Source organism: Rhododendron vialii, chromosome 7a (genome assembly GCF_030253575.1).
Source record: "Rhododendron vialii isolate Sample 1 chromosome 7a, ASM3025357v1".
Classification (NCBI taxonomy): Eukaryota; Viridiplantae; Streptophyta; class Magnoliopsida; order Ericales; family Ericaceae; genus Rhododendron; species Rhododendron vialii.
The window spans coordinates 1,413,408-1,433,179 of record NC_080563.1 but is presented as its reverse complement, the minus strand read 5'-3'; the positions used below and the strand labels follow the sequence as shown (position 1 = coordinate 1,433,179).

At 40.5% G+C, this 19,772-nt stretch overlaps 2 protein-coding genes across 8 annotated transcripts; one reads left to right on the top strand and one right to left on the bottom strand.

Moving 5' to 3' along the window:
- The first annotated feature begins 1,358 nt into the window (after window positions 1-1,358).
- Window positions 1,359-4,922, top strand: LOC131333048 (pentatricopeptide repeat-containing protein At2g46050, mitochondrial). Of its 6 annotated transcripts, XM_058367362.1 has the most exons (3): window positions 1,361-3,488; window positions 3,958-4,000; window positions 4,364-4,476. In XM_058367362.1, exons 1-2 carry the CDS (start codon window positions 1,643-1,645, stop codon window positions 3,987-3,989), a joined length of 1,878 nt encoding a protein of 625 aa, XP_058223345.1. In that variant the 5' UTR covers window positions 1,361-1,642; the 3' UTR covers window positions 3,990-4,000; window positions 4,364-4,476. The 6 variants fall into 6 exon arrangements, 3 of the variants coding, with proteins under 3 accessions (XP_058223343.1, XP_058223345.1, XP_058223344.1); XM_058367360.1 differs by lacking the exon at window positions 3,958-4,000 and having other exon boundaries at window positions 1,359-3,488; window positions 4,364-4,596; XM_058367361.1 differs by lacking the exons at window positions 3,958-4,000; window positions 4,364-4,476 and adding an exon at window positions 4,069-4,194.
- LOC131333047 (uncharacterized) lies at window positions 4,737-17,235 on the bottom strand. Of its 2 annotated transcripts, none has more exons than XM_058367358.1 (14): window positions 16,969-17,235; window positions 10,327-10,385; window positions 9,936-10,053; window positions 9,401-9,510; window positions 9,124-9,192; window positions 8,417-8,989; window positions 7,132-7,667; window positions 6,906-6,970; window positions 6,629-6,708; window positions 6,403-6,507; window positions 6,134-6,273; window positions 5,933-6,061; window positions 5,315-5,467; window positions 4,737-5,194 (listed from the first exon to the last, which is right to left on the bottom strand). In XM_058367358.1, exons 1-14 carry the CDS (start codon window positions 17,150-17,152, stop codon window positions 5,059-5,061), a joined length of 2,457 nt encoding a protein of 818 aa, XP_058223341.1. In that variant the 5' UTR covers window positions 17,153-17,235; the 3' UTR covers window positions 4,737-5,058. The 2 variants fall into 2 exon arrangements, with proteins under 2 accessions (XP_058223341.1, XP_058223342.1); XM_058367359.1 differs by having other exon boundaries at window positions 9,936-10,044.
- Between the last annotated feature and the right edge of the window lie 2,537 nt (window positions 17,236-19,772).

Below are 19,772 nucleotides of genomic sequence, written 5' to 3'. Positions count from 1 at the left end.
CGTAAAGTTACTAGTAACTTCATGAACAAAGTGGAGCGTCTGCATCAAAAAAGAGAGCGTGAATATCAATTTCCTATTTTTAGTGTGTTAAGTTACTAAAACACCCTTTTACTTTTTAATATTTATAGTTTGTTATCCAAACAAAATAATGTTTGTACAAAGTTTAAGGACATTTTGATAATTTTGCACACTAAAAACAAAAAGGGAAGTGGAGTGGAGTGGAGTGAGTAACAATGGGAATGCGAAAATCACTCTTTTTTTTTTTTTTCTGGAAAAGTTATTTTGGCACTTCACATTTAGTCATTGGCACTAGCTATTTTGTCTTTTATCTTATGTGAAATTATCAAATTATCATTTATTTTATTAGTATTCATCTATTTTAAAGAATATTGTTATGATTTCAAATAGAAAATAAAAATAAAAAGTGGAATGCCAAAAACAACAAATAGTGCTATACGTACCGACCACCACCATTCCAAAATCGTACCGACGGCCTCGCCGGGCCCATTTCAGCCACCGGACGATCGATCCAAACTGTCCGATGACCAGTTGGTACGATTTCGGGATGGTCTTGGTCGGTACCAATATCTTTGCTCATAACATTATTAGTACCAGTGAAAGTGACTACTGCTTTGTTGGACTGTGAATGAAAATGACCCATTTTTGTACTATTTTAAATAGTTTTCTTTTTTGAATAGGGTATTTAAATAAGGAAATTGATTTTGACACTCCACTTTATATGTTAATTATGCAAAAAAACCAAAATTAAAAGTGAAATACCATAGGCTAAAAATAGAGTGCCAAAATCACCTCCCTTTAAATAGCTTATGCTACTGTTTTTCTGCAAATCAAACGCAATTTTATGCTTTAGTATAATTAAAGACAAAAGAAGTGTTTTTATGTGCCAAAAAAAAGAGTGAAACAATTTCACTCCGTAACTTTAGCAAGGCCTAGCTAGGAGATGCTGCAGCGCACCCCGGCACTAAAATGGTGTAGTGCGACAAAGCAAAGTCATTTTGTTAAACATTTAAATTTGCTTAGAGATGAATTAAATTTAAGAAAATTTGATTATTGGTCGTAAACCCTAGTAATATGGGCAAGATTAATTTGGAACTTAATTTTACTCTGTAAAAAAGCTTTTGCTGCACTACGCTGCTGCCGTGCACTTCTGGACTGTGCACTGCAACATTTCCCGATCCATCGCTTCGCCAACAATTCTGGTTTTGATGTTTCAATGACAAGAGATATGATTCTCTTTAATCATTCGACCTAGTTGGTGAATTTCTCTCTTTTTTTTCCCTCTGCTACAGGGTGTTTACTGTTAGAGTGCCATTTATAAGGACCCGCTAACAGAATATAGGGTTCTTCGAGGCCGATAAAAAAAATATACGGTTCTTGGAGAATGTATAATTATTGGAGTCGATACAAATTGTGTCCTAATATTAAATCAAATTTATCTTTTATAAAACCCTGTCATCCATTAAAACAAAATAAAGAGTACTTCGATCGATCTTTAAGCATTCTCCTAAAACAGTTTTCCCGCCGACGTTTGATTTATTTTCTTCAAACGGTTCTCCTTTTCGTTCTTTTATACATATATATACTCCTATAAAAAAACTGTTTTCCTTCGTTTCTTAAACTTATGATCCACAAATTCCGCACCGTCCATTTCAAACGTCAGTTATCAACCGCCATAACTGTAAACCCAATCAACCAAAACGGCCGAAACCATCATTTTAACAACGAATTTTCACATCTGGGTCGACTCAGAGCTTCAGTGGCGGGTTTGGAAACGACCCATTTCTTGAGCTCATACTTAACCCCTTCCTTACTTTCCATTGCCTTGAAAAACTCTGCAAGAATGGGTTCTTTTTTGGGAGGACTACAGCTACATGGGTATCTGTATAAGTCAGGGTTATGTAATGTACTGTCATTGCAAAACCAGCTCTTGAATGTTTATGTTAAGTGCAAGGAGTTCCATGATGCTTGCAATCTGTTTGATGAAATGCTGGTGAGGAATATTGTAACTTGGAATACTTTGCTGTGTGGTTTAGCTACCTGTGGAGCTGGTTTTAGGTCGATTTTCGATCTGGGTTTTCCCTATTTCAAGAGGATGTTATCACAGATGATGAGCCCTGATTGCATCACGTTTACGAGTTTGCTTCGTGTCAGCATTGAGCTGGATGATGTTGAGATTGGCCGGCAGTTGCATTGTATTATAGTGAAACTGGGACTGTGTGTGAACTGCTTTGTAAGTAGTGCTCTCGTTGATTTCTATTCGAAATTCGGTTTAGTTGGAGATGCAAGATGCACTTTTGATTGTTGTTTGGGGAAAGATTTGGTCTTGTGGAACGTGATGGTGTCTTGCTATGTTTCGAATTGTTTGGAAAAAGATGCTCTTTTGGTCTTTAGTCTGATGCGGTTGGAGGGTGTAAATGGGGATGGTTTTACATTTAGTAATCTGCTCAATGCCTCTGCCGTTTTGGGATGTTCAGTGTTTGGTAGGCAGCTTCATAGCCTTGTTATTAGCTTGTCATTTGATTTAGACGTGGTAGTGGCTAGCACACTTGTTGATATGTATGCGAAGAATGAAAACATAGAGGATGCTCGCAAGACCTTCGATGAGATGGTCTTCAGAAATATTATCTTGTGGAACACGATGATTGTGGGTTATGGACAACATGGTGACAGAAAGGAGGCAGTAGAACTTCTTGTGGAGATGTTTCGAGAAGATTTGCATCCTGATGAACTGACTCTGGCAAGTGTCCTTAGTTCATGCGGTAATTTATCCTCTTTTTCAGAAATTGTGCAACTTCATGCCTATGCTATAAAAGTTGGGCTTCAAACTGTTTTATCAATTGCAAATTCGCTAATAAATGCGTATTCCAAGTGTGGTACCATTGCTGTGGCATTCAAATGTTTCAGCTCTATTTCAGAGCCCGATATTGTTTCATGGGCTTCAATGATTAGGGCCTATGCATTCAATGGTCTTCCAAGAAAAGGTATTGAACTCTTTGATGAGATGCTATTGAATGGTAAAACGCCAGATCGAGTTGCATTTCTTGGTGTTCTCTCTGCCTGTAGCCATGGAGGATTAGTAGATGAGGGGCTTCATTACTTCAATCTAATGACTAATGTCTACAACATTGAGCCACATTCGGAGCACTATACTTGTCTCATTGACGTACTTGGGCGTCTCGGTCTTGTAGATCATGCTCTAGAAGTCTTGACATCGATGCCTTTTGAACCAGGATCAGACCAGCTGGGAGCCTTTATTGGGGCATGTAAGGTCCATGGAAACTCAGAATTAGCAAATTGGGCTGCTGAAAAGCTTTTCGTACTTGAACCAGGGAAGCATGCTAATTATACCCTCTTGTGTAATACATATGCTTCTAAGGGTTGTTGGGTTGATGTAGCAAGAGTTCGAAAAATGATGAGGAACAGGTGCAATGATAAAGTCCCGGGTTGTAGCTGGATAGAGATTGCTGGTGAGATTCACACCTTTGTGTCAAGTGATAAATCCCAGCTTCGAGCATTAGAGGCATATGCATTATTGGAAGTGCTGGTCAAATTAATGGAGGAGGAAGATTGTTTGCCCTGTGTAGACTAAATTTGGTTGCATTGAGGAAGATCCTTGGTCAGTTCAGACTTCATGTGACGTTTTCTTTGAGAACACGGGTGATTGTCGGGTGGATTCTGGTTTGCTTCTAATTTGAGGTTAGGACTTGGATGCCCTTGCCTTTCATAAATGATTCCGCACCTTCAGTATCCTAGTTTGAAAATAAAGCATTGACAAAAAGCAAAAAGAGGCTCTGTCTCAGGCGAAAGGGCGTGGGGGATACAGCCTTATCAATGGATCTCCCACCCAATTTTCTCTGAAATTGTGGAAAATGCTCCCTGTTATGGGTTCATTGCAATTTCATTGATATGGGTCTGACTGCCCATTTCAACTTTCAGGTTACCATGGCACCACTTGTCGATCGTGTTAATGGATCCCATAGTAATCACTTGATTCAGTAACTTTAACATTGGCAGTTTGACCATTTTTCTGTGCGCGCGTGCGTGCAGATGTGCATGAACTTTTGGATGTGGCCATGATACCCGCACAGTGAATACTTGAATGCCGAAATGTGTTTGATGGACTAATCCACGGCAGTGTTCTTGATCTTACTGCAAGGCTGAACTAATATCACAAACACACACACACACACACACACACACACACATATATGTATGGGCCATATGGTCTTTTGGTTACCTATCTCTATATGTATACTGGTCGAGGTTTTTTCTGTGCCCTTCAAAAGATTTCATGTGATTACAAGCAATGAATAACTGAATAAGTGTATACTGTGTAATGCAGATGACCATAGAATTCGTTACGACATCAAGTCTTCCAACATCATTGACAGTGCTAACCTTCAAGCTAAGAGGGCTGACTTTGTTTATTCTCTATTGGCAGCTGAGAAGAGCAATGTCTACCAGTTTGGTTGATCGAGCTGGTTCCAGGCAGGCACCCTACTGAACCTAAACGGAGACTAAAGCAATGCACACAAGACGGGTTTACTCTGTTTCTTCCTAAACCTGATGGAAATCACTTGTTTCTGGGCAAGAACAACTCTCTCGTGTGTAGATATTCAATATTCCATGCAAGGGTTAAGGTGATTTAGATTGTTCAAATGTAGGCCATCTAGAAGTTTTCCGATGGAAATACCATATCAGCACTAATTACAAGCTTAAATACCTGTAATGAGCATTTGTATTCTGATATATAGTTACTAATACAGAAGAAAAAAACTGAAAACTGAAAAGCATAAGGTTGTGAGCTTTACAGAACAACAGATACCATCGGGAGCATTTGTACTCTCGCTACGCTGCTCTACATTTTGAGAAGTGAAATCTAAATTGTCATAATATTTCACACTTCCCATGGCACTTTTTTGTATGAATTTTATGCTAAGAATTTACAACTGCCTGCTCCAGTCGATACAGGAAAATTGTTGTATTGGGTCTTAGTGCCACTAAACTATGAATAAACCGTCTTTCTGCATCTTTTTATTAACCTCTGGAAAATGAATCCTGCCGAGTTAACTCATAGTTACCAGCTGGAGGTCCTCCACTCTCTTCATCTACAGCATCTACTTTCGAATAGAGGAAGAGGAAAGAAGATGTGTATATAGAGACGTGCCACATGCTGCAAATACATTTGATGCACCGAACATGAGAGAGAGAGAGAGAGAGAGAGAGAGAGAGAGAGAGAGAGAGAGAGAGAGAGAGAGAGAGAGAGAGTATTTTCTTGTTGATGTCATCATACCTATGCCATATCCAGTAGCTTTCACTGGTTTCCAATTTCCAGCTGATTACAGCCATTGCTAATGCAACAAAACCTGCGACTACAAATCCCCAGTGGAAACGTTTTAGAAGCGTCTTGACGAGATTATGGAGCCAACCTTTAACGGCTTGCCACCTGCGATGGATGCAGAAACTTGATCTTGTTAGGACAACAATTCCAACCAGAGATGTCACTGAAGTAAAATATACTTGCATCCATAGGCTTTGTTGTTTTGTTCCTCACTACCTCGCAAATTGTATGTCGAAAATAGACCAAAACTTTTTGGAAACGACGGACTCTTAGCAGAAGCATCAATAGCAAACCCATATATGTACACTCTCTCTATGGGCTATGCAACAAGGACGGACTTGTAGCATGGGCTTATTACTGCATGTCTAATTGAACTGCTGTACGAAAACGTGGGTAGGACCAATCAATCCTCGTGGACGTCCAAATAGTCCTTCGCATAATCTTTGAATTTTTTTGGGCTGAATGCTGCCTTTCGGCTTTGTATAGTTATTACACGTTTAGGCTTAAGCTCAAAACATCTAAATCTGAAATCTAAAAGCATTCAAGATTTTGATACGGGAAACAACTCACCCATTAAGGACATTCCCATGGAATTCTGTTGTAAAGGGAAGAGACCTATTTTTGGTGCAGAATTCAATCAGCCACCCAGTTAGCAGACCTAGAGCCCCAATTGCCATTACAAGAGCAATATTGGTGGAACTGCAAATATCGGTCATGGTTAAAAGTCTTCCAACTAGATTCATACATTGGATGTTTATATGATCCTAATACCTGGTTGGTCGAGCTGCAGCCATAAGGGCAGTAATAATTGCTACAATTGTGTGGATTGTCCTCTTAGAAGCTTCGTCAATATCAGCTAGGTACACAAAAGTACTCACCACAGCCATGAACGAAAGCCAAAAATCCATGAACTGAGAACATCAAAAATAACTTATCAATGACATCTCAAAATAAAGATCCTTCGAAAAAGGAAATCAACAAACAAGATAGAAAACAAAGACAGCACTCGAAAGACAGACTACAGTAGTGATAACTGATACCTGTAAGACATGAAAAGATAATGGACACCAGGTGCCTACATCGCATGCATGATATAATCCACTAGAAACACCGCTACACATGAAAAGCACCAATTCAGCGTATGCCTGTAAAGAGTAGAAAGATGGATCATCAAGAATCACAAGCAAAAATTCCGACATCAATATCCTAGCTTACCCAAATACGTAAATATTGCCATTCCTATCCTAATGAGCTAGGGAACACTACCTTCTGGTGAAGGGACCAATAAGCAGGAAGCAAGGCTACAACATTTGAGGCAATAAGGGCAACCGATTGCCATACGTGTCCTACATGAGATTTAAGCAAGTTTTCTTGAGACCATAAAAAAACGAACATACAAACCTTTGTACAGCACTAGAAAGAGAGATTCAAATACATGCATATGTATGTAACTGGCTTATGATAGCAACTTCAAATATTAGCAGAAAATTGACCGATAAAGGTTAAAAGGCTGGTTCCGGGTAGTTAGTCAAATAGGATTTACCTTTATGTGATACAATTTCAATGCTGCAGTCGAAGCCTCCATGGTCTCGATCACAAGAGCAGTAGCTGAAAACAAAAAACATAAGCAATATATGAAATACACATTCAAGTAACACCAATTTCAATGACCCTCCAAAATGAAATACATAAGAGTTATTGACCTGAAAGGCATATTTATCCACCAAGAAAGTAAAACATTTCTTAATAAAGGAGGAGGAAAATAAAACCTGTATATTATTAATCCACTTGCATCCATGGCAGATTGACACTTCCCATGAGGAGAAGAGCATCTTCCAGGGCATCTCTCTAGTGAAATAGACACAGTAGTTTGATTTTTGGAAGCAGTCTCACTGGTGTTCAGTTGCCTTAGTCCGAAACTCCATGTTCCGCCTCTAATATACAAGATATAGAAACTGGCCGTTTGATCATCCGCATAATACGGCTTAGGAAACATTGAGATATTGCTGCTGCTTGTCGTGTTTGCATAGTAGTAGTCCCAGCTATAGAGAGATGGTAATCCACCATATTTTGCATAGATTTCGAAATTTGTTTTTGCACCTGAGGGTAATTTGATGTGGAGATTACCTCCAGCAGCACCGGAAGGAATGTCCAGAAGAAAGTAAGTCCAAGCGACTTCTAACTTTCCCTCATTCGAGGAGTTGCTTAAAAGCGGTTCCAAGGGGAAATTTGCTGAATCAGATGATATCTTCTCACTTATTGGTACATAATCAGCTTCGAAATATGGATTCGTCCTAAGAACTGTCTGCAGACAATCATTCCCACCTTGTCAATAAATTAGTCCTGCGAATGAGTTTCTTCAAGAATCAACAAGAAATACAAACACTAAGGAAATAGTTGTATGAAACGCGATTTACAACAGCTAGTTCACATTCAGAAAAAGGAACATAAGCATTTGCTGAAGCTACTATTAGAATCATAAATAGGAAATCTGACCAACATTAATTTCCTGAACAGTACAAAGCCTGACAACATATGCTGGGAATAGCCAAAACTTCATTAATATATCAGTCCACTCATGGTTTCATGTCAAACACTCTCAAAAAGCATAAGACGCGAATTTGTGGCCCATTATGCCTTCATATCACGAAATTTATCTTTCACCTATGCCTAAGGTTTCACCTACCACAGTTCTAGTATGCAGATAAGAAGCAATTATCCTATTAGGTGGATCAGGGCCATTTTGTCTTCTCCATCGTCGTTTTATGTTTTCCCTTTTCGCGTTCTAGGAAACAAAAACAAGGAAAAGTATAAAATATAATAAAAAACTAACCATTTTCATACTTGAACACTACCCGTTTCAAAATTGTGGAAATATCGTTCATGGTGTTTCCTGAACACTGATATACTTTCAGTAGGGGGGAAAAATCCCAGAAAGTTCTGTTCCAGAAAATGACAACAGAAACGAACCAACTGGTGTGAAAATGCAAAGCAGCACAAGAACAAGTTGAAGAAAACACAGATAGATATATACAAATGCATCTGTAATCCCACCTGAAGCATGTATCTTTCCCATGAACAGTTGAATCCAGCCTTCCCCTCAGGACATTCAAACACTAGCCAGTCCAAAATATAGCAAGCTTTCACATTCATGTGAACTGCGAAGTACCAGCGACCAACTTTTGGAGAGCTTATAACCAAAGGCTCTTCAATGATATTAGCAGAATAATCGTGCAGAGTGGCCTGCGGTATCGCACCATGACGTGCATAACACATCAAAGCAATTCCACTAGCATTCCAAGTACCATTGGAAGAAGCTGTTTCATTCAATTTCACATTTGCTGCCACTATAGCTAATTGTTCTGCTATCCCCATGACGTCCAACGCATAGATTTTTGGCTCAAGGCCTCCATGGCACGAATTCCCATTGGAGTTTCTGCAAAAGATGACATTTTCTGCTGTTTGGTTGAACAATTTAGTAGCAGAAAGATTTTCTGATAGATTGTAGTTGTCAGCACATGAAAGCAGATCAACTGTTTGGTTGCAATATTGGCCCCACATCGATGGGGTTGCGCATCCTTCTACACTTATATTGCCACTGAATGAGTAAACTGGACCCCGATTAATCTGCAATGTAACAACAGCAGAAATTATGAGATTCATATTGTAATACCCTTATATGGATAAAAAGGGGTAAATTTGGGAGAGGAATAGAAGGGAGAAGATATTAAGGATCACTAAATCAAAGATTTAAAATGTACCATTTTTGACTGCGTTCTTGTAGGTCCAATGCCATTAAATAGGCCCCAATACCAGACTCCTGGAGAGATCTGTACAAGAACTTTGTCTGTCAACCATAGATATACAATTAACACATGTACAAAAGAAAACTAAGGACAACCGTCATCAGAACTTCTATGCACCACACTGGTGCATTAAGCCTCCTGGTTTTTTTTTTTTTGAAGATCATTAAGCCTCCTGGTTAGTGTAAAAGAAAATTATACTGGAGAGTTTATATCCAAACATATTGAAACATACTTGCTCATTCGTTACTAGCACAGACATGTTTTGTTGCATGGGATAGCACAGCTCTGCATTCTGTAGACCTCGTATGTCAGCAAAAGGGGCATTTGATATGGCCTCTAAAACTGCATTGAGAAAGAGAACATATCTAATTACAGCTTTGTTTGCAGACAAGAACGAAAGAACGGAAAAAATCTCGGTTGCTCCTAGAAAAATAGGTGAAACGAAAATACAGTAAAAATTTGCACAACATGTAGTCAAGCAGATAGAAGAAGCATGTTAACCAATGTCAAAAAATCTACAGACTAGTGAAGAATTCAGCAACCTGAACAATATCCTTAGGGGTTTTGAGTATCAACGTGAAACAAACACTATTTTCCAAGATCTAAAGATGTGTTATACAACTTTAAAATGTTCCATACTTGCTGTGCCTGCAATCAAGTAACAATGGCTCCATCCAAAACATGGACCCCGATAGAATTCTATACAAAACTGTAGTCAGGTAAACAACAACATCCACGACAAGACATAAAGGAGATATAAGGTTTACCTAAACCAGCCAGGGAGATGTTATAAACATCAGGCAGAGGAGGGCTGCCTTCTCGTAAGCATATGATTGGTAACTTGCTTGAGGGAATATTTTCAATTTGTCCGGGGTCCTGCAGTAACTTGAATAAAAAAGTTGAGAAACCAATAGGATAAAGTTTTGAGTAACTTCAGTTCAAACCAATATCATAAAATGCTCGTGTATTAAGAGCTGAGTGGTTGCAAAAACGTCCAGTTTCTACGTATTAGACAAAACAATGCTGTCTTTGTTCGGGACCATACGATAGGCAAAGATTATAATTGAAGAATTTAAGAAACAAATCTGCAAGCATCTATCAAAGAAGTTTACGGAACAGAGAACAAACTTATTCAGAAAGCTTGTGAATTACACTTACAAGGTCTACATCTGACTCCAGTGAAACAGACATTGAGGAGAACCATGGCGGCAAATCAACTGCAACAAGACACCCAAAACAAAACCAACAAGATGGAATAAGAAACAGAAAGCAATCCATATAGTAGTTCATTGGGAATAAAGTCTCTTTGAAATAACCACAGGTCAGACTGTGTAGAATAGAATGCTTTCTTTTCCTTTGCCTAAATTCAACCAGTACTCATCCAAAATAATTCTCCACAAAAAGCAAAAAAGTAGAATCCTAAGGGAAAGAAGGATTACTGTTGTATAAAACTCAAATCACAATTTACTTTTTTTGATATCTCTGGCTGTACACTTTTGCACCCCGTGACTAATTCATGTGAAACCAATTCCAACGGCCACTAGTGGGGGTCAATTAAATCGGGACAGAACTCGTGTGGACTAGCCCACAAGAACTGATAGCACCTCACTTTTCGAACCGAGAACTTAGCAGTTTTACTATATTCCTCAAGAAAACAACTAGTTGACCCCAATCCTTGAGTCAAAATACATCAACTCCTGAAACCCAACTACCCAAGTCCTGTAGTGCTAAACCAGAGTCAAACCAAGCAAACACAAACACGCAACACAGAGAAACACAAGGATTTACGTGGTTCCCCAATAATCGGGTACATCCACGGAGGGGCAGCGGATTCACTATATTTACTGGAGGAGGATTACAACAATCACTCAGACTCACACAGTATTGCCTCACAATCTACTCGTGTATCACTCTCTTCTCTCTGATTTCTGATACAACACTCTGAACCAAAGGTCTCCATTTATAGCCAGATGAGACCCTGTTCATTTGCCACGGTAGTCTCCCTTCATTTTCCACAAAGGAGGCTGAAGGATACTGGAGGATATCAGTCAAAGATTTGGGAGGCTCCTTGTCTGCTGAGCAAATGCAGGCATGGGTTGGAGCCACAAAAGTCAACAATCTCCACCTTGGCGACAATCATTGAATCAACACTGCCCTCTGCGCCCTTAGGCGCGCACTGCTCGAGAGATGTTGATCAAGTCCAAGCAATGTTGGAACTTGATCCCTGCAACCACTTTGGTGAGCATATCCGCAAGGTTATCTGCAGTCGGAATCTTCTGAAGAAGAACATCCCCTTCCTCTACAATCTCCCTGATGAAATGAAACCGAACATCGATATGCTTGGTGCGGGAATGGTGAACCTGGTTTTTCGCCAAACAGATGGCACTCTGACTGTCACAAAAAACCTCCACGTTTTCTTGAACAATTCCCAAGTCCTCAATCAAACCATGTACCCAAATAGCTTCCTTGAAAGCCTCTGTCACTGCCATATACTCTGCCTCTGTAGTAGACAAAGCCACCGTTGACTGTAACGTTGACCTCCAACTGATTGGCCCTCCAGCAAGTGTAAACACATACCCTGTAGTCGACCGTCGCTTATCTAGGTCACCAGCATAATCGGAATCCACGTAACCAACCAAATGCTGACCAAGTTTTCTGTTTCTCTCGTACTTCAATCCAACATCCACAGTACCCTGAAAATACCGTAGAATCCATTTCACAGCCTGCCAGTGCTCTTTCCCTGGATTGTGCATGTATCGACTGACCATGCTAACTGCATGTGAAATGTCCGGCCTCGTACAAACCATAGCATACATCAAAGCTCCCACAGCATTGGCATAAGGAACCTGAGCCATTTGCTTCCGTTCGTCTTCCTTCTGCGGCGACATCGATGCACTAAGTTTAAAATGAGCGGCCAAAGGTGTACTGACAGGTTTGGCTTTCCTGTCAATCCCAAATCTCTACAACACTCGCTTCAGATACTGCGTCTGAGTCAAACAAACTGTGCCTTTCGCCTTGTCCCGCTGAATTTCCATGCCGAGTATTTTCTTTGCCTCCCCGAGATCCTTCATGTCAAACTCCTTACTGAGTTGAGCCTTCAGTCTGTCAATCTCCACCTTGCTCTTACATGCAATCAGCATGTCATCTACATATAAGAGCAAATAGACAAATGATCCATCCGGGAGTTTGCAGAAGTAAACACAATGGTCAAAGTGACTTCTTGTGTACCCCTGCTCCATCATAAACCGATCGAAGCGCTTGTACCACTGTCTCGGCGACTGTTTCAACCCGTATAGCGACTTCTTCAGTTTACAAGCCCAATTCTCCTTTCCTGCAATTCTGTAACCATCTGGTTGAGCCATATAGATCTCCTCATCCAGATCTCCGTGTAGAAAAGCGGTCTTGACATCGAGTTGGGCTAACTCAAGGTCAAACTGTGCTACCAATGCAAGCAAGATCCTGATCGACGAATGTTTGACGACAGGGGAGAACACCTCGTTGTAGTCGATCCCCTCTGTCTGTGCGTAACCCTTGGCTACCAATCTTGCTTTGAACCTGACTTTCTCAGATCCTGTACCTTCCTTCTTCGCATAAACCCACTTGCAGCCAATAGATTTCTTGCCCTTGGGAAGTTGAACCAAATCCCATGTCTGATTCTTGGAGAGTGAACCCATCTCCTCATCCATTGCCTCTTTCCACTTGTTACTATCTGTACACTGCACTGCCTCCCGGTAAGTGGAGGGGACATCATCGTCTGTCACTGGAAGTGCATAAGCTACTGTATCAGCATATCGAGCAGGTTTCCGGATTTCCCGCCTCGGTCTGCTGGTTGCAATGGATTCTGGTTGCTGTGGTATTTCCTGTAATGAAGCCTCCTCTTCAATAATGACATCCTGATCAACGGGTTGATCCTCAGGACGGCTGACTGTCTGAACAGTCTTGGCTGGAACAAGGGGAGTCTCAACCTCCACCTGTTCTGAATGCTCCACCTGCTGCTGGGCATTCGGCTCCACATTCTCCTTGGAAGGAACCTGCTGTAACATAGCAGATTCGTCGAAAGTAACATCCCTACTTAGAATCACCTTCCTGGACTCGGGACACCAGAGCCTGTATCCCTTAACACCTGAAGTGAAACCCAAGAAAACAGCTTTCTTGGCTCGTGGATCTAACTTGGACTCAGTTACATGATAGTAAGCAGAACAACCCCAAACATGTAATGAATCATAATCTGTAACTGGTTTCTCAAACCATACCTCCATCGGAGTTTTCCCTCCGATTGCTGCTGACGGTAAACGGTTGACAAGATGGGAGGCATATTTGAGAGCCTCACCCCAGAACGCCTTGCTAAGCCCGGCATTTGACAACATGCACCGAACTTTCTCCACCAAAGTACGATTCATGCGCTCTGCTACTCCATTCTGCTGCGGCGTCCCCGCAACTGTGAAGTGTCTGACTATCCCCTCCTCCCGACAGACTTGGAGAAAAGGATCTGACTTGTACTCGCCACCGTTATCTGACCTCAGCTTCTTGATTTTCCTTCCTGTCTGCGTCTCCATCATTTTCTTCCACTGAAGGAAGATTGGAAGGACCTCATACTTGTGCCTCATGGTATAAACCCAGACACGTCTGGAGAAATCATCAATAAATGTCACGAACCATCGTTTGCCTCCCAAAGTTACATTTTTGGTCGGCCCCCAAACATCTGAATGAACATAGTCAAGAATCCCCTCTGTGCGGTGAACTCCAGTGCCAAACTTGACTCGAGTTTGTTTGCCCAATATACAATGCTCACAGAAGCCAACTTTCCCTGTCTTGGCCCCTTTCAACAAGCCTTGCCTTACTAAACCCTGTAAGGCCTTCTCGCCAGCATGCCCTAAACGCATGTGCCATAGCTTGGATGCATCGTCTTCGTCTGAGCTAGTAGTAACGGCCACTCTCCCTGTGACTGTGCAACCGTCTAGGAAATACAAGTTTCCTTTTCGGCTACCTTTCAAGACAATGAGCGCCCCTCGAACTATCTTTAGCACTCCACCCATCATCGTAATCTTGTATCCTTTCACATCAAAGGCTCCAAGCGAAATGAGATTCTTCTTCAAGTCCGGAACATACCGAACGTCTGTTAGCACCCTAAACGTCCCATCATGCAACTTCAAACGGATTGAACCTATCCCTTGGACTTTGCAAGCGGTGTTATCGCCTAGCAAAACAACTCCTCCATCGAGATCTTGAAAACTCGAGAACCAGTCCCTGTTGGGACACATGTGGTAGGAACATCCCGAATCTAGTATCCACTCATCTGAATGGTCAGGTGATGATGAAACTAATAGTGCTGACTCTAGATCATCCTCTGTCTCCTCTGCAACATTTGCAGCTGGTTGTTTGTTCGGACAATCTTTCTTCCAGTGCCCCTTTTGACGACAAAGGGCACACTCGTCTTTCCCCAATCTTCTCTCTACAGACTTCCCTCTTGATTTTGAGCGAGACCTCCTTCGCCCTCCACCACCAGTCCTCCTAGTGTCGGTTCTGCCTCTTGTTGTCAAAGCTGATGCGGACGGGTCACGGTGAGCTTGCTGATCCCTCTTCCGTACCTCGTTATTCATCAAAGCATTTGAAACGTCATTAAACTTGATTTCTTCTTTACCGTACAATAAAGTAGTAGTCAAATGATCATAAGTATCAGGCAATGAATTTAACAACAGTAAAGCTTTATCCTCATCTTCTATGGAAACGTCTAGATTTTGCAAATCAGCCAAAATCTTATTGAAATTGTTCAAGTGTTGGTTCATAGTCGTACCTTGCACGTACTGGAACCCGTAGAGCTTCTTCTTGAGATACAACCGATTCTCAATACTCTTCGTCATGTACTTGTTTTCCAATTTCTCCCATAGCTCTTTAGCTAACGTTTCCTTCATCACGAAGTATTTCTGATCCTTCGTAAGACAAAGTCTGATGGTGCCACAAGCTTGGCGATTAAGCTTTATCCAATCCTTGTCTGAAATGTCGTTCGGCCTCTCCTCTAACGTAATATCCAACTCCTGTTGATACAGAACATCCAAAACTTCGCATTGCCACATGCCGAAGTTACTTGTTCCGTCAAATTTCTCCACCTCGAACTTAGCATTGGAAATCGTATTCCTTTGCCCATAACTGCTCGAAGTGACCTTGGGATGCTCGGTATTCTTCTCTGCAGATGAAGAAACTTCCGAGGTCTCCTTAAACTCTTCTTCCGCCATTAGAACTCCTTAAACTCCACCCACGTGAATATCCGGTGCACAAAAACACCAAAAAACGGCGCTTTTTAGCCAACCAACGGACAAAACACCAATGTCAGAGCTGAGTTGCGGAAAACGGAGTGCGGCGTTGGATCCAGATCGACGAGACGGTGTGAAAACCGCTCTGAGCTAGACTGGGTGTGGGCTGAACCGAACTGCAAATGGACCACAAAGCTACTGGTGCAACCAAAAAATCCTCTGTTTGACTTAGTCAAACGTGAACCAAGTCAACAAGGAAACTAAAAGTTGGCTAGACCTTTTTTTTCCTTTTGAGAAGCAGGGGATAATTTCCTTCTCCCAAGAAAATTGACCCCACGTTCACAGAACCATCTTCTTCAGATATATAAAAGAAAAACAAAAGATAAGACCCACTGTTCTTATTCTTTTCCTTTAAGCACGCACTGTTCTGGCTCCAACTTCAAACCGCAGGTGCGGCTTGCTCCGACAAAGAACGGCGACGGCGATGGCTGTTCCGAGATCGTCTCGCCGAGGTGCACAAGACTTAATGATCAGATCTATTTTTCGATCACTTTCCAGTTCTGCGATTTCTGGACAGAACTCGTTGTACACGCAACTCCGTCGAACGGACCGTGTGGCTACTGTGGACCTCTGTTAACGACGGGCCTTGGTGCGTTGGAATCGTCTCGATGAGATGCACGAGACTCAGTGCTCAAACTGAGTGGAGGATCAGAAATCCGTGCTGTGATTTTCGGACAGAGACCCTGAAACAGAGACAACAATGGTGTTTTGTGTTCTTGGTTGCCACTACACTGCTCTGATACCAATTGTAGTGCTAAACCAGAGTCAAACCAAGCAAACACAAACACACAACACAGAGAAACACAAGGATTTACGTGGTTCCCCAATAATCGGGTACATCCACGGAGGGGCAGCGGATTCACTATATTTACTGGAGGAGGATTACAACAATCACTCAGACTCACACAGTATTGCCTCACAATCTACTCGTGTATCACTCTCTTCTCTCTGATTTCTGATACAACACTCTGAACCAAAGGTCTCCATTTATAGCCAGATGAGACCCTGTTCATTTGCCACGGTAGTCTCCCTTCATTTTCCACAAAGGAGGCTGAAGGATACTGGAGGATATCAGTCAAAGATTTGGGAGGCTCCTTGTCTGCTGAGCAAATGCAGGCATGGGTTGGAGCCACAAAAGTCAACAAGTCCACGGCTAGCTTCAAAAAAACATTTCTAATTTCCTTCTTGTGTCACCGGCGATCACCATGTACTTCGTAACTCGTTCAAAAGAACGAATTTTGACCTCGACCCATTTGAAATATCAACCCACCACTCATAACCCAACAAGATAACTGATCATCCGATCAAACCCAATGTTAGAAACCCAATCAGGACCGTAAAAAGAACAGATTTCGCAGTCGATTCCGGTAACGAGAAATTCAATCCGGATTTTATACGTATACAGCCCATAAATACGTATGTGATATGTATCCACACAGACAGACAGAAATTATACGTTCACATGAGTAGATTGGCCACATGCAAGTACCTTTGATATAACGCCATTCGTAGGGACGGAGCTGAGTTCTGGGGTAACTGAAGCTGGAAACAGCGACGGAATTGTAGGGACCGCCGCCGCCACGTCGTACTTCGTACGAGAAACAGGGGCCATGAAAGCATGTGGATACGAATGTGAGGAAGAGACAGCGGTTCAGAATCGAATTATCCCCCATTCGCGGTATCTATGTTTATTCAGTGTACCTGTACGTACGGTATATGTGCCGACAACGGCGAACTGATAGGTACAAACTACAAAGGGATTAGGCGAGGAAGTGTCGTTGGTTTTTAAAGGGCCAGCTTGCTGGAAAATTTATTAAGTGCTCTTGGAACATCCTAACTAATTAGTGTCTCGCAAAATTCAATCATAATTATATAAGGTCTGTCTTTGACTAAATCGGGGAGGAACTTAGTTTTTTGTTTTTGTTTTTTTTCACATTTTATACATCATCGGGGAGCTAGGAGATTAGTAAGTTAGATTAGAAAGGATTTAGCGGCTGTCCATAGCCCTAAGCTCCATCCGCGTTCCTCGCGGGGTTCGAACTCCCACCTCCATGGTGAAACTTTGTTGAAGTATCGTTGTACCCAATATATATATGCTTTTCGTAATCATATAATTTATGCTGATCAAAAAGAAAATCATATAATTTATCAGTAGTACAACAAAAAAAATTTAATAGTTTTTTTACAAATAAGTGATCATATTTTTGATATACAAAATTTTCTCACGGAGAGTGGAGTCAATATATATAATTATAAAAATTAAGAGACAGAAAGTTAGCGAAATTTTCAAAAAATGAAAAGAAAATAGAATTTAGTCCAAACCATCTCTTGTTTCTGGGTCCACGTACGTGATTTATAAATGAGAGGTTGGCAGCCATCCGATAATTTTTCGTTCGCGTTGACCATTGTCCGGTGACTGCTGTGTTCTGTTAACCAATGACCACGAGCTCAGGGTGGCGAGTGGGAGCCACAATTTTTGTAGCCAGCTGAAATCATGCGGCTATACTTTTCTCTTTCTTCCTCTTTGAATCTCATCTTCTAGATTACCAATATTTTGACCCCGTTTGGTAGCACTAATAATAGGGTACTAGCTTTTTTAATTATTTGTTTTAAAAAATTTGCTTTAAAAAATTAAAATAATTTATAAAATTGTTTGTCTAGATTGCCCTAAAAATAACTTATTCACATTGAGATTCTTTTGTCCATTCATATTCTAACACGTTAAATAAGCCAAAAAAAAACTTTAAATTGGAGCTTAAAATAAACTTCTTCTTCTTTTTTTTTTTTGTCAAATAAGTTAGAAAAGTCAATAAAGTGATTATTCATAATATGTACAAACACTCTTCATTAGCTTTTTTTAAGCAAATAGTAAGTTAAAAATTTGGATTATAAGGGCTAGCAAACGGGGCATTTGGAATCCATGAGGGGTATAGATTCTTCAATTTATGAAACTTTTCTTTTAAAACTATTAGGAGTATGTTGCTTGTTGTTTTCAATGGAAAAGCCTAAAATAATTTTGAGTGAAGGAGATGTTCAATTGGAGAAATGACTGGAATCTCAATGTGTTGGAGAAAAAAATGACACTAACAGATTTACCTATAATTAAAATTTGTGCCAAAATATTAACTCATCATTCAGCTCCGATTTTAAACATGATTGCTATATTATAGAGTAGCAAATAGCAAATGGAATAGCAGACCGTTGGAGACGCTAGCTATACCAGGGGTAGGTTTGTGAATCCTATTCAACATCTTTTAATTTTGGTTTTTGGATGTTGTCAATACATTGTTTATGGTCGAGCGTCTCCTTGTCTTCCTTTCGGTGTGGTTCTTGTGCGGCGTTTTGGCAGCGTGCCTGTGATCCGTCAAAAATCTTTGTAATCTTTTTCAAAAATTTATAAAATTTTCTTTTGCTGATATATAAAAAAAAAAGGGTGCACTATTTTATGAGAATATCGCATTAAATTAAACCATCTTGAAAATGAAGGTAGAAAGAAAAGTCTGAAATCAAATTCATGCCACGCGTTTTAGTACTTGAGAAGTTGAATTATAATTATTTAAAAAATCTAGAAGCTGATTGCTGTATTATTGTACGTAATGCATTCAAGGGATGTGAATGATAACTCCAGTATTCAACGTTTCTTTTTATTCATTCTTGGAAGTTAATTAGTTTTGGTAAGCTAGCCATGCATTAAATCAAGGTAAACTCGTGATTGAGAACATCTTATTTTGTGCATATATAAAGAATATAAACGAAAAGTCTACGCTCACCCCTCTCTTTTATCACTCCCCTCACCACACTCAATATCACTGTCCAAAAGTGTTTTGCACGGTCTGGATATTAAACAAACTCTGGAATTAATAACTCTTCCATGGAAGATTGAGTTTGTTTAAAATCCTGACCATTGATTGTCGAGATGGACGGCAAGATTGAGAGAGCGGTGAAACTGTGCCGTGAGCGTAGAACCGCTGAAGAATAACATAGACGTGCAATAGCAGCAATATCACTGAAAATCTTAATTGTCATTGTCTCAAATGCAGATTTGTCTAATTTACTCAATATGCCTGGGTGGAAAGAAAGTAAATCCTGTTAACTCTCTTGTTATTTTCGCTGATAAAAAAAAAGAAAAAACTCTCTTGTTATTTTCATTGTTTGGTTATTACGGTAATAAATCTTATCATTACTAGTTATGTTTGGTTTCCCTTTGATAAAGTTTGACTTTCTTGGATGTATTTTCGAAATAAGTTTCATTGTATATCAAGAGTAATGTAAAATTGTACAAATATTTTCTGA

Coding starts and splice junctions, on each gene's coding strand:
- LOC131333047 (XM_058367358.1), bottom strand. CDS start 17,152: ATGGGGGATAATTCGATTCTGAACCGCTGTCTCTTCCTCACATTCGTA. Junction 9,511..9,935: donor CATCTCCCTGGCTGGTTTAG/GTAAACCTTATA, acceptor TTCTCAATGCAG/TTTTAGAGGCCATATCAAAT. Junction 6,971..7,131: donor AGTGGATTAATAATATACAG/GTTTTATTTTCC, acceptor TTTTGTTTTCAG/CTACTGCTCTTGTGATCGAG.
- LOC131333048 (XM_058367360.1), top strand. CDS start 1,643: ATGATCCACAAATTCCGCACCGTCCATTTCAAACGTCAGTTATCAACC. Junction 3,489..4,363: donor TAGCTGGATAGAGATTGCTG/GTGAGATTCACA, acceptor TGTGTAATGCAG/ATGACCATAGAATTCGTTAC.